The sequence below is a fragment of the Nylanderia fulva genome, unplaced genomic scaffold (assembly GCF_048542155.1).
Source record: "Nylanderia fulva isolate GAGA-0341 unplaced genomic scaffold, ASM4854215v1 Scaffold13, whole genome shotgun sequence".
Taxonomy (NCBI): domain Eukaryota; kingdom Metazoa; phylum Arthropoda; class Insecta; order Hymenoptera; family Formicidae; genus Nylanderia; species Nylanderia fulva.
This window is the reverse complement of record NW_028189518.1, coordinates 3,841,817-3,854,393: the sequence shown is the minus strand read 5'-3', so window position 1 is coordinate 3,854,393 and position 12,577 is coordinate 3,841,817. Positions and strand designations below refer to the sequence as shown.

General features: G+C 30.8%; 2 protein-coding genes across 5 annotated transcripts; both read left to right on the top strand.

Annotated features, from left to right (window-relative positions):
• Positions 1 to 421: 421 nt before the first annotated feature.
• Positions 422 to 6,510, top strand: Osi24 (Protein). Of its 3 annotated transcripts, none has more exons than XM_029304907.2 (5): positions 422 to 590; positions 1,811 to 2,535; positions 3,376 to 3,495; positions 3,985 to 4,250; positions 4,832 to 6,510. In XM_029304907.2, the coding sequence occupies exons 2-5, from the start codon at positions 1,908 to 1,910 to the stop codon at positions 5,252 to 5,254; spliced, it is 1,437 nt and encodes a 478-aa protein (XP_029160740.2). In that variant the 5' UTR covers positions 422 to 590; positions 1,811 to 1,907; the 3' UTR covers positions 5,255 to 6,510. The 3 variants fall into 3 exon arrangements, with proteins under 3 accessions (XP_029160740.2, XP_029160739.2, XP_085335937.1); XM_029304906.2 differs by having other exon boundaries at positions 3,952 to 4,250; XM_085479811.1 differs by lacking the exon at positions 422 to 590 and having other exon boundaries at positions 1,891 to 2,535; positions 3,322 to 3,495; positions 3,952 to 4,250.
• Positions 6,511 to 8,646: 2,136 nt separating this feature from the next.
• Osi2 (DUF1676 domain-containing protein Osi2) lies at positions 8,647 to 12,193 on the top strand. Of its 2 annotated transcripts, none has more exons than XM_029304858.2 (5): positions 8,647 to 8,738; positions 9,642 to 9,790; positions 10,398 to 10,701; positions 10,951 to 11,144; positions 11,790 to 12,193. In XM_029304858.2, exons 2-5 carry the CDS (start codon positions 9,664 to 9,666, stop codon positions 12,119 to 12,121), a joined length of 957 nt encoding a protein of 318 aa, XP_029160691.2. In that variant the 5' UTR covers positions 8,647 to 8,738; positions 9,642 to 9,663; the 3' UTR covers positions 12,122 to 12,193. The 2 variants fall into 2 exon arrangements, with proteins under 2 accessions (XP_029160691.2, XP_029160692.2); XM_029304859.2 differs by lacking the exon at positions 8,647 to 8,738 and adding an exon at positions 9,215 to 9,286.
• Positions 12,194 to 12,577: the final 384 nt, after the last annotated feature.

Genomic DNA, 12,577 nt, shown 5'->3' with positions numbered 1-12,577 from the left:
TAAGATTCATTACTATAGATCTGCTAGATTTTACGGCGATTATCGCGGGAACCGATCTGTCATTGAGCGACGTCGAGCGAAGCTCATTGAACCAACTGAACTGAACGTTCGCCAAAATACCGTCGAGTGAAATCACTCGTATGGAATAGGCGATTTCAGCAGCCAAACCCGCGACAAATTCGATCGATCGGTTCTGAATGGGGAAGGATTCCCCCTTAAGTTAGCGATCGTACATCTATCGAATCTTCTTAGGAAAGAGCAAGAAGGGTAGATTCTAAACCGATGGCGGGAACAAATGGACGAATGAACGAACGTGGTCAGCAAGAAAGGTGGAAAGGAATGGATAGAGGGACGAAGAGACGGATGGCCGGGTAACCCAGATCGGGTCAGTCGAGTCGATTCTACGGAGACCGGCTGCCAGTACAGCATCGGACGTCGTACACGATTCCGACTTTCCGGCCGCTTGATCATTCAAGCGCGTTCTTTAAACCGGCTACTTCTCGATCGCGAAAGAAGTCACTCGATTGTTGAGATTGACGCTGATTGTTCTTAATCTAGCAGAGTGTTGATGTCAGCGATACACCAGAAAAGTGAGTATAGGCCAATCTGCGACAAGAGTTGTTGGCTAACAATTTTCCATGGATCATTACATTTGATTGATGAACAAAACTTGTCTGTAATATGTACACGCGTGTAATAAAAACTGCTGGGCTGGTTTGTGTGAGAATTTACTTCAAATAGATTCAGAAAAAGACCATACTTTTTATACGCTGATTAATTATTATTATTAATCACATGCGTCTGCATGTTTATATTTTTTAAAAGTAAATTGCAACCTGGAGTATTTGAGCTTTTATACTTTTATATTATTTACATTTCGTGTATATCAGTTGCATTATTTCAACAAAATTCAAAAACAATAAGATTGGAAATTATTCTTGACTAGCTTTTCGGACCGCGCGAAGCGTTCCGAAACTCACGTTCGTTCACTTAATTTTATTAATGAATATATAAAAGTTTGTTTTATTAATATAGAATGCGCATTATATAAAGAATATTTTAAATACTTTATGCTTATAACTATAACATTAATTCATAATTATATATGATATATAAAATTAATATAAAAAATAAGTTTAGAAATTAATTGATAATTGATACACACATAAAAGGAAAATATAATTACAATGTATGAAAATTTCTGAATGACTGATATACCACCCAAATCTAAACAGATTGTTAAAGAATAAAGTTTAATCGTTTGTCAATCTACACGTGTCCAGGATATTTTCATACAGTTTATTCACATGGATGAGGGGATCAGCTGACCGTTTGGAAAAAAAGGATATGCAAGAGTGATCTAGCATAACCGAGTTTTGCCACATATATAGACAGAACTATACTATTACATAAACTGGTTCACTTAATCATTTTAATAATATTTCTTATATTTTATACATATGATACCGTTACGTATCTATCTTATTAATTGAGAGAAAAAATCAGTTGCCTTAGCTGAATAAAATGATAGTTTTCTTTCTAAATAATTTTGAGTTATTAAATTATTATATAGAGTAGTTTTTAAAAGAAAATAAAAATAATAAACAAATGTTTTTAATAGAAAACTCAATATAAAAAAAATTCAAAGTTTGTCTTTTGTACTTTTCTGTTTTTTTGTCGATTTCTCAATTAAAAAATTAACTTTGCATTTTTATTTTTATATATAATAATAATTATGTTATTTTACTTACTTGATCCCTCAAGCTTTTCAATTCTCTTACTATTTCGATTGATATTTATTTCATTTCAGGAAACAAAGCTGCAGGCCGAGATGCAGTTCTTTTTCCATAGGAATCACAGCTAGCTAATAGTCAAAAACACCTGGGGCTTTTCTCATAAATCGGACAATGGCAAGAGAGAGAGCACCCACGATAATTTTGATTGTGATCCTGGCTGTTGCATGCCTTCGTTCTATCGTTGGAGCCCACGTGGAGGCTGCGTCCTTGAACGAGACCGTGCGTTACGATGACGACACTGTTAAGGAGAACGTGGTGCCACTCTCTCACGAATCTGAAAACAAAAGCGATGAATTCTCGTACGATCATCCTCACAAAATGTCCGGGAAACCGACCAAGTTTGACATAGAGTTTCATACGGATGACAAAATGGATTATCAGATTGAACCGTCGAGAATGGCTAATGTTACAGCTAATCCAATCGAAATCAATTCAACGACCAGTCAATCTCTATCGAATTCCACGAAATGCAAAGGGAAACACATGGTCTCCTGTATTCGAAAAGACTTTTGGGATTTTCTCGATCAATTGTCAAAAGTTGACACGTACAACGTAACGGAATCCGTGCAAATAATAAGAAATCCTGAAGCAAATGGCACGTATCACCATCAGAGGAGTAACAACAATTCGGATTCGAATCTTCTGGATAAGGTTCATCAATACGCGAGGACGCACGTCATGAAGATACGACTGAACAAGGATATGGGCATTGCCAGGACAGCCAGAACGTTCTTCGGTTGTGAGTTTCTAAATTGCTTGCTACTGGTTTTTGTCGCGTGTGTACTAGTGCCGTTACTTTTGCCGACACGAAAGGTGGATTTTTTGAAATTGCATCGCGAGGCGCTTACATCACACCGGGTGATACGTACTCATTAATCATAGTCATTATCTAATGATAAATTAATATCTTTATCCGCATGTTATAGCGCTCGTCGCGAAGCAATTGCATAATTGGTAATTGGTGCAAAGTGAGAGTAATTAAATGATTTATGAAAATTTTACATATAAAATAATGTAATTCTTTTACAATTTTCTTAGGTTTACCTTTCCACCTTTCAATTTTATTCACAAGATACATTCTTTTTTTAAATAATTTTTTTTCTCAAGATTACTGCTTATACAGAATTTTTGGAGATGAATTTGTCAATTAATTTTTTTCCTAATTATTTGATAGGCGACGAATCTAGTACGCTCGCAGACATAATTTGGTATAAACAAAATCAGGGTGTCGAGAACTAATTTTATGAATTGGCTTTTTTGGAGCTAAATTAAGGTTGGGTCAATGCTAATTGGCAGAAACGCGAACTAAAACCAGCGATAAAACGGGTATGAGGAAAAAACAAGGCGATATAACATTGTGCGAACGGTGAAATTAATTATAATTAACGTGGGGATATTTTTATCCACACGTAGAGTGTTTCAGCGGCGGAGTTGCAGAGGTAGAATATGAAATGATGCTGAATTGCGCAGCATGGCTTTCAGGGCTAACCGCAGGGCTTTAACGAGCTGGTACTTTTGCTTTCAGCCATGTTTCAGGGAAAGAGTACCTTTTTAACAGGATTCGGGCTTGGTTTTCTAGCGTTCGGTCTGAAGAAGCTACTGCTACCCCTGTTCTTCGGCGTACAGATAATTAAAAGCGTGTTGCTCGCTCTCTTCCTACCAAGTCTTATCGGCAGTATTGGTAATATTGTTGGAAAAGGTACGTATTATGTGCGTTCAGTTTAAATGAAATTGTAAGAGAGTAGAGATATTTTGAAATAATTAGGAATATTGACAATCATGGCCATCTCTTATTAAATTAAAATATGCTAAATATAATAAGTACCTGCAATATGTAATAAGTCTAACTTCAATTAACATCGAAATTCACGTACAAAATTATAAAACAGTGAAAATTAAATTAAAAATTCAATTGAATTGTCTTAATAGAATTTTGAAAATTGTAAGATTAAAAATGTTGATGTTAGAAGGTCAAAAGTAAGATAATGAATGGCATGAAATCTTTTTCTCTTATTTAGAGAGAACGGTTTTTCTGTCTTTTTAAGGAATGTTGTTTTGTGGAATCCGTGTAGTAACATACATTATTAATATTAATGTAGAAAGTGCTTATCATTAACTAAGTATTATACAAATGTATGTTATGCTTAAATTAAAGGCATTTCCTCCTTTGCGCAATCCTCGCATACAGCGCCTATACCACCCGGAGAGGAAAATTTCGAGTTTAAGGATAACACCGACCTGTACAACGACGACTATCTGACCCGACAACCCGTAGGAACATTACCAGCATCCGCCATGTACGACGAGAGCATGATGCAAACGCAGAAAACTCCGGAAATCGCCTCTCGCTATGCATTCGTCGACACGAAAATATCTCACGCAAATGCGCTTTCGGATCGTTACTACACCCGACATGTGGCTTCACATGGACTTTCTAAAAAGCAGGACTTTAAGGTGAGCTTTTTGAATATGCATGTATTATCTTTCTTTCTTTCTTAAATATTATCAGAATAAATAACGCATGCTATTGGAATTTCTTAGATTCTCAAAACGCATCTTTCTTCTCATACATATTTATTATATGTATATTTATTTTATTATAATTAAGCATAACACAGAAATTTGAATGAAGGATGAAGTATCAAGATTCTATTAATTAATATTTGATAAAATCTAATTCTTATTAAAAAATTCCAACAGTAGAAAAAATACATTTTGATTTATACGTGATTTACTATCGCATTATCAGTCATTCGCGCTTTTTGCTCGATGTTTGCACAATGATCTAGGTAAGTATGCCGTAACAATACATTTGTCTTTTTTTCACTCGACCACTTCTTCATATTATCAACGATTAGCGCGATGTCGTCAACTTTTGACACTCTCGCCTATTGAGATGCTCGCGACCCACTTTCTCACTGACTTCATTTCAACTTGTTCGACAAGTGCGGCGCGGCACCTAGCCGTTGCTTGTAACAGATACGGGGGACCATTAAATGACCACACAATGACCGCGCATTAATTATCGGTGGCAGGTCTTCCACGAGATTCCGACGAGCTCCCTGCTCCTGACGAACTACGATCCGTTCTACTCACCTCTGCTGTCACGCCTTGATGCCGTGTTCTCCCGTCTCGGCCACAACACGGAAGGTTGCAGAGAGTACGCGGTGTGTGCGATGTACCGGAGTCCCGCGCGTTACGCGCCGTTTTCGAATCTGGTCTCCGCCCAGCTGTCCAGGGAGTTGAACGAGTTGCGAAAACCCAGCAGCGACAATCCCGACGTTCTGCGCTTCTTCAGGTACATGAAGGCCGCCAAAGACGGCCAGGATGGCGTCAAGTGCGAGGAGATCTACGCCGGTTGCGCGTACGGTCGTGAGGATCAGACTCCGAAGCAAAATCAAGCGATGCTGGCGACGTATCAGGACATCAATAAGCTCGTCCAAGCCAGAAAGCTCTAAGAGAACATATATGTGCGTCTGTTAGTGTTGCTATCAATTGGGAATGCGATAAAGGAAAGAAAAGATGCGGCTCCGAACTTGGAGTAATTTGGAGAACAGACGCCTATATAATTTTGATCAAATTTCACTAGTACAGTTGCTAAAAAAAATTAGCGTCTGCTGCTTTAGCATTTACTCTTAATCCGTAAATATGTAGATTTTGTACGTATGTACAGTTGGTAAATATTCTTTTTCTTCGTGGCGGATTATCAGACATAGACAAAGCGCTCACCTGAAGCCTCAAGACGCAAAGATACGATTTTCATTCCAAAGAAATTTTACTATGTTTTAATTTTAATTAACTAATAATTTAATTTTACTAATTTTTGACTTGATTAATTTTAGACATTAAGAGTAGTATTTAATGTTCTATGAAACTTCCTCGGGGTTGTAGATTTTGATAAGAGATTTATTGTTAGATAAAAGGGCTTGAAATCGATTTGCGCTTGGGGCGCTTGAGACTGTCTTAATCCAACACTATTAAAATCTTGTATTTCTGTAACTAAGCAAACTCTTCATTTTTCGTATATACACAGTTTCCGAAATATTATTTGTATACTAAATATTTGCTCGATTTTCAATATCGATATTAAGTAACGCAAGTCAATCTTTAAAGATCGATTGAGAACTTTTAATGATTATCTTCATGATAAAATGAAGAAAATGGTGGAATGATTAAGATGTTATAAATCATTAGAATAAAAATTTTCTAAAGTTATTTTATCTTTTGCTATTACTTTATACTATTCTTATTGTACTTATTACTTATTGTATGTTAATTAAATTCTGTTTTCAAAACACGTTTAATAACGGATACGGCAGATTGTTTTGTAAACAATAGTAATTATCGTAAATCGCTGAAAGAAAGCATATTGAATAAGAAATGTCCTGTATACATATATATATTCTATAGGAAAGCCGGTCATGCAATAATTATGAACGATTAATAGTTAACATCAGTATTATTTTCTATGTTTGAAAGTGGAAACTGTGTTGGTACAATAAGAGAACGCTTTGATTTATAAAACATTTAACTTTAGATTACGAGAGAGGGGTTAATCTACTTCTCACGTAATAAAGCAACATGATAATTGAAGCATTATCTAATTATATTTTTAATATGAGAATATAGTTAGAGAGAAATGTATCTTTTTCATAGAAGAATTTCTTCAGAGAATTGATAATTCGGATTACAGGATATTTTCAATGAATTTATCTTGTAGAAAATTCTTGAATCTTCAAAAAACTATAATTTATATATATATATATATATATATATATATATATATATTGTCAAGACGTTATTTGCATAAATGAAGAAAGAATTGATTAAGAATTTAATAACGTAAATAAATTATTATTCCAAGTGTGTAGATATAACGCGTGTAGCATTAAAATAATAATATTTAATTTAATTTATTTATTGACTACTACTATCGAAATTTAATTTTGCGATAAATGATACTCTAGTGATTTTGAATATTATTTATTTGTATGACGTAAGTATGGAGAGATACTGATTTATGCAATTTGACCGAGATACATGTTGCACAAAACGCACATACGTATTTAGAATAATCTAATGTTATTAAAAAATTGCATAATTATACCATTAGTACTTTTTCATATAATATATTTATATAATAAATTAATACATACAGTACGTCAAAAATATTTGGCATCAGCCACATAATAAGACTGCGCAATGCGTTATAGTTTTCAATCTAATTATGTTTATATATTAAAATTTATTATAATTAAAATCTATTTAAAATATAAAGCAGTAAGAACAAGAGGGACTCTTTTGTTTTATTAAAAATGCAAATTGTAATAATCCAAAAAATGTATAAAGATGTGTAAAGTCGATTGTTGTCGATATTCATTGTTTGTGAAAATATTGAAATTTATTATCATCTTTTTTCCATAATATTTATTGGTTATCGTGATATGCATTACGTGTTATTTCGTATTAATCAGAATTTGTTGTTAAGCAAAAATCTACATACATATTATAATTTGACAGTTAACCTGAAATTGAAGAAGAACGGAAAATATTAGTTTTGCAAATAATATATTGAAAAATTGTCATCTTGGAAAGATTATATTTTACGTGTCGCTCTTTCGACATTTATGAAATATAAAAATTAATCAAACAAAAATATTAAAATAACGTTATTTTCTTAAAACGTTATTTCTAATATTTAACGTTAGTTCTCAGCGAACTATCTTATATAACATACAATACACTTAATTTTATATAATACATTTCAGATATATTCAGATTATAGTAAATCGTATACTAAAATGTTTCTGAACGCAGACAAGGATTTATTGTAAGATATATCACTGTACAAAATAAATTTATCTCATGCCTTCTCCTGCCCAGTGAGAAATGATTGTTCGAATCGTCATCGATTCGACATCGATTCAACGAATTTGACATCGATTCGACCATCATTTCTCACTGGGTGGAGGTCTGAGGGTGGACACGAAACCTGCGTTACGCTTATTCTTTGCCTCAGGCGAGTTTCGGCGACGCAGCGTGCGTGACCATTTAATTGGGTACGACTCTAATGAAATAGCTATTATAATTAATAAGCAATCAGAAATAAAATAAAATTTGTTAGAGTCGTTTGTAGATAAAAACGTGGCATAGATTTGAAATATGAAATTTTTGCTGAAAATGGCTTTAAAAGCTTATACATTGAATTAAACAAAAGTTATTTTAAAAAATGTATTTTCTTAATATGAAAGTTGTTATGATATAAATTTATTAATGATTTTTTAATGATTTTTATTTATATGAATAATATAATAATAATAAAGCTAACAAAAACAGCTGAAATATATGAATGGCGGGTAATATGTTTTATATAATAAAAACAATAATTATAATTGATAAAATATTTTGTAATAAACAAATTTGCGCAACATCAATAATGAGCGGCGTATCATAAAAGTAATAAGTGTTAGATTATATGTATAACAAAATGAGATTTTTGGTGCGAAAATCATATTATGAGATGAGAAAAGAAAGAGTTGCGATGAATTATAAGAATAGAATGACGGTTCCTGATATAGCGATGACGCACGTTAATAGTTATAAACTGGTGATGAAAGTACGTTGACTTCCTCTCTCTTACAGTGACGTACTTTCCGTCTTTATTACTTAAAACTACCTGGTTCCGGTTATAACTCCGGGCACCACTTTCACTTTCAATTTTTGCAGATGATTCCTGTCCCGCCGTTCTGGGAACAACTTGCGGATCCTTCCCCTTCTTCGGGAATAAGGTGGTCCGTTTCACGTAAATATAAAGGTGATGCGTGGGTTAAGGCATGGCATTTGGTCAAGACTGTGTCCAGTACATATTGACGTTCACAGTTTATTAATTATTTAGAACGCTTACTCCAATTCAAATATTTACGCTCTACTTGTTACAGAGAGGTAAGGAGTTGTATATATATTTTTTTAGTCTATTAAATTTTCTATCACTTTATAATTAAACATTTTTCTTTAATTTGCTTTGTTTATTTACACAACTTTTCTTAATTTTATGTCATCAATTTGTATTTTATTTCAATACTTGATTCACTTATTTATTCATCTATAAGATCTTGGTCTACTCATCTCTTATGTGGTGTATCTGAAAAAAATACAGTGACAGTTCCTCACAATTCATGACAGTTTCTCACAATTTTATAAAATATAAATCAAATTTGCAATTTTACAAATTACAAAAAAGATTATAAGGTATGCATTACTATCATTATTCAAGTGGAATGCGCGCGTGATCAGAATTTACAATCGAGAACCGGGCTCTTCTCTTATTCTTTAACTCTGATTGGTGCGTTAATCTAACGGCACTTAGTGAACCAGCACGTCGACTGCCAACAGTCGATCTCGCAGACGTTTGAGTGCTGTTCGAGGATCACCATGAGTACATTTTCTTGATAAAAATGTCGCGTAACGAGTGCCGATTATTTGATAGTTTGGTGAGAAATTTAATCGGATTTAAATTTTTCTATTAAAAAAACAAATATATGTGAATTGGAGGTGATCGTTGCTTTATTTTGTGCTTAGTGATAATATAATTAATTATATTATATGTGAACGTTTAAAATATGTTAATATTCGTTTTATTATAAAATTAAAATTAAATGCCATTATTAGAAAAAACAAAATAATTTGAAGATGACAAAATTAAGTAATTTAATATAGTTAATTTTTCAGATAAATAAATATTCTTTGATTAATATTAGATATTGATTATTATATTGATGTTATACTGATAATATGTATTAATGTATATATTTTTAAAACAAACTGATAAAAACGCGTTGATTACAGGTGGAATAATTAGAAGAGCAGAATGCAACTGCAGCGATTGTTGGTAATTCTAGGAGTTCTTTTAGGATGGTCTTTGCTGGTATGCTGTCAGTCTGCCAATAAAGTTACATTTAAAGATGGCGTTTCTGAACAACAAGAAAAAAAACAAGGTATGATATTTTAAATTTATATTAGAATAACAAGCACGCGCTACATGCGCGCCATTCTACAATTTTATGTTAAAAAAAAATAATATTTCCAAAAAAAATAATATATAAAATTTGTTTCAACTCAATTAACATTTTTGACAGAAATCAATTGACAATTGTCAAAAATATTAATTGAGCTTAAAGCATTATATTATACATATTATTTAAAATATATTATTTTAATTTTTATAACATATTATTTTCAAATCTAATTAGCAAGTTAACGCTTTAATAAATTGATTTCTGTCAAAAAATGTTAATAAAGCGTTAATTTGCTAATTAAATTTTAATGTAATAATATGCTAAAAATATTAAAATTAATATAGATATACATATGTATGTAAATAATATATTATAAAATCTTATCCACAATTAATACTTTTTGACAGAAATCAGCTGACAACTGTCAAAAATATTAACCGAGTTTACGGTATTATATCATATTGTTTAAAATATATTATTTTTATTTTTATAACATCTATTATATTATTTTAAAATTTAATTAGTAAAATTATAAAAATTATAATTTATTAAATAAAGTTTAAATAATATATGTTTATAATTTCAGAAAATCTCGAAGAATCTTCATCGCAACAGAGAGGATTTAATCCTGTTCAACATGTAGAGGATCTATTCCATTTTATCGGTCTTGGAACTGGACATAATGTTGATCCATATTTGGCAAAGGTCAATGAACGTTGTTTAACCGGCGATTTAGCAGACTGTTTCAAATCTCAAGCGTTAAATTATTTTTCGAGCTTTTTTGATCACGCCGAATATTCGTTAAGTGATAATGTCCGAGTTAGACGAATGTCTGATCAAGTAGTAGCAGAAGTGTTACGTCAGCCGTACGAATATTCTAACGAACCTAGGTATGTTATCATTTCATAAATGTTGATAGATATAAATGAGAAAGTTAAGGAAAGTGTATATGTAATTATATTATATGTATTATGTGTAGATATATATAAATAGGTTTATGCAATTAAGAAATATGCAAATAATTTTTTTAAATATTTCGATTATATCGAAATATTATTTGAATTATTTGATAAAATAGACATTGTTTTTTTAATTAAAAATTAAATATATTTCAATTAAAACTAAAATATATTCCGCAGATCCGACGAAACAGAATGGGATCAAATGGTTAACTTTATGAAAAGGAAAACGGAAAGGTTGGTTAAGACCATGTCCTTCGAATTGACTATACCTGATACGGAAATCGGTCGCAGTGGTTCATATGAGCCAAGATTTCTAGATGAAATTGCTGATGAAATCGATACACTTGAGAATAAGAAAGATACATTATTTTGTAAGTATTTATTTAAAATATTATAATACAAAAGAAAGTTTTTAAAACATTTTTAATTATAGAGTTTATATTAAAATAGTGTCAAAAATAGAAATATAACACATTTTTATTCAATTTATTTGTTAGTATATTTTTATATTTTTGTATAATTAAATGATTCATTAGGAAATATATCTAAAGGAAAATTATTACTGTATATATTTCGTTACTATAGTTTTCAATTTTTGTTCACGTATTTATGGTATATCTATATACCTTACAAATAAATGCTAATATGTATTAGAATCAGTTAATTTTTTGTTTATTAAATTGGATTAATGTAAAAATAGTATTCTTTTTATGTAATAATATTTTAAAAATTAATTCTAAATTATATATATCATTTTATATATAAATAAAAGATTCTTATGTTTGTATATTTTCTTAACTAATAAAATTATAAATGATTGTAATACGATATATTATTATTTAAAAAAAATCATATTGTTAAAAATGATTAAAAAAATGGTTTTTATTTAAAGTTTGACAATGTTTCTCTTTGAATAATTAATTATATTAAATTAGTTTTTTTTTTTACTAAATCTAATTAAATAATTTTTAATGCAAGTCTATTATTAATTAAGATAAATTTTATATTTGTTTCAGCTCGTCATCAATTCAGGAAACTTTTAATACCGGTTTTGCTTATTTTGAAGCTTTTTAAATTAAAGATACTACTCTTGTTGCCTTTGATTTTGGGATTAGCTTCGTTCAAGAAGTTCCTCGGATTCTTGGCAATTGTCATACCTGGTCTAATAGGTTTCTTTAAACTTTATAAACCATACCAAAACTATTATCCGCCAGTTTACACCAAAAACGGCATTGCTCATCCTCATTACGGAGCACATCCAGATATTGATTATAACGATCATTACGGAAATGCAGAATCTTATGGTCAAAATTTGGCATATCGGGGATATCAACATTACAAATCCTAAATAATTGATTTGTTTTTATTATAAAAAAGCAGATAATAATCAAATTATAAGTTGAAATTTTATACAGCTATAAAAGGTATCTATAAATGTGATTTTAATTTCATGTCTTTAAGATCATTATTATATTTAAGTTACTTTTTTATTACTTTTTTATTACGTATATATATTGTATATGTATTGTATATATAGTTGCATAAATCAAAATATGTTGTGTATATAATTGAATGTGCAAATCTAGGTATGTCTTTGTCAATAAAAAATATTGATCCATTTTTAAGAAAGGCATGTTAATTTGTTTGATACTCGAATGTATCAAAATTCTCTTGAAAGTTTCGAAATTTATTATTGCTTCTTTTCTATGATGTTAATTAATTCTTTTGTTGTGAGCATCTGTCATACTTTATTTCTCTTGAAAAATGAAAATTTATTTTGATATCCGTTACTTTGCTTACAGTT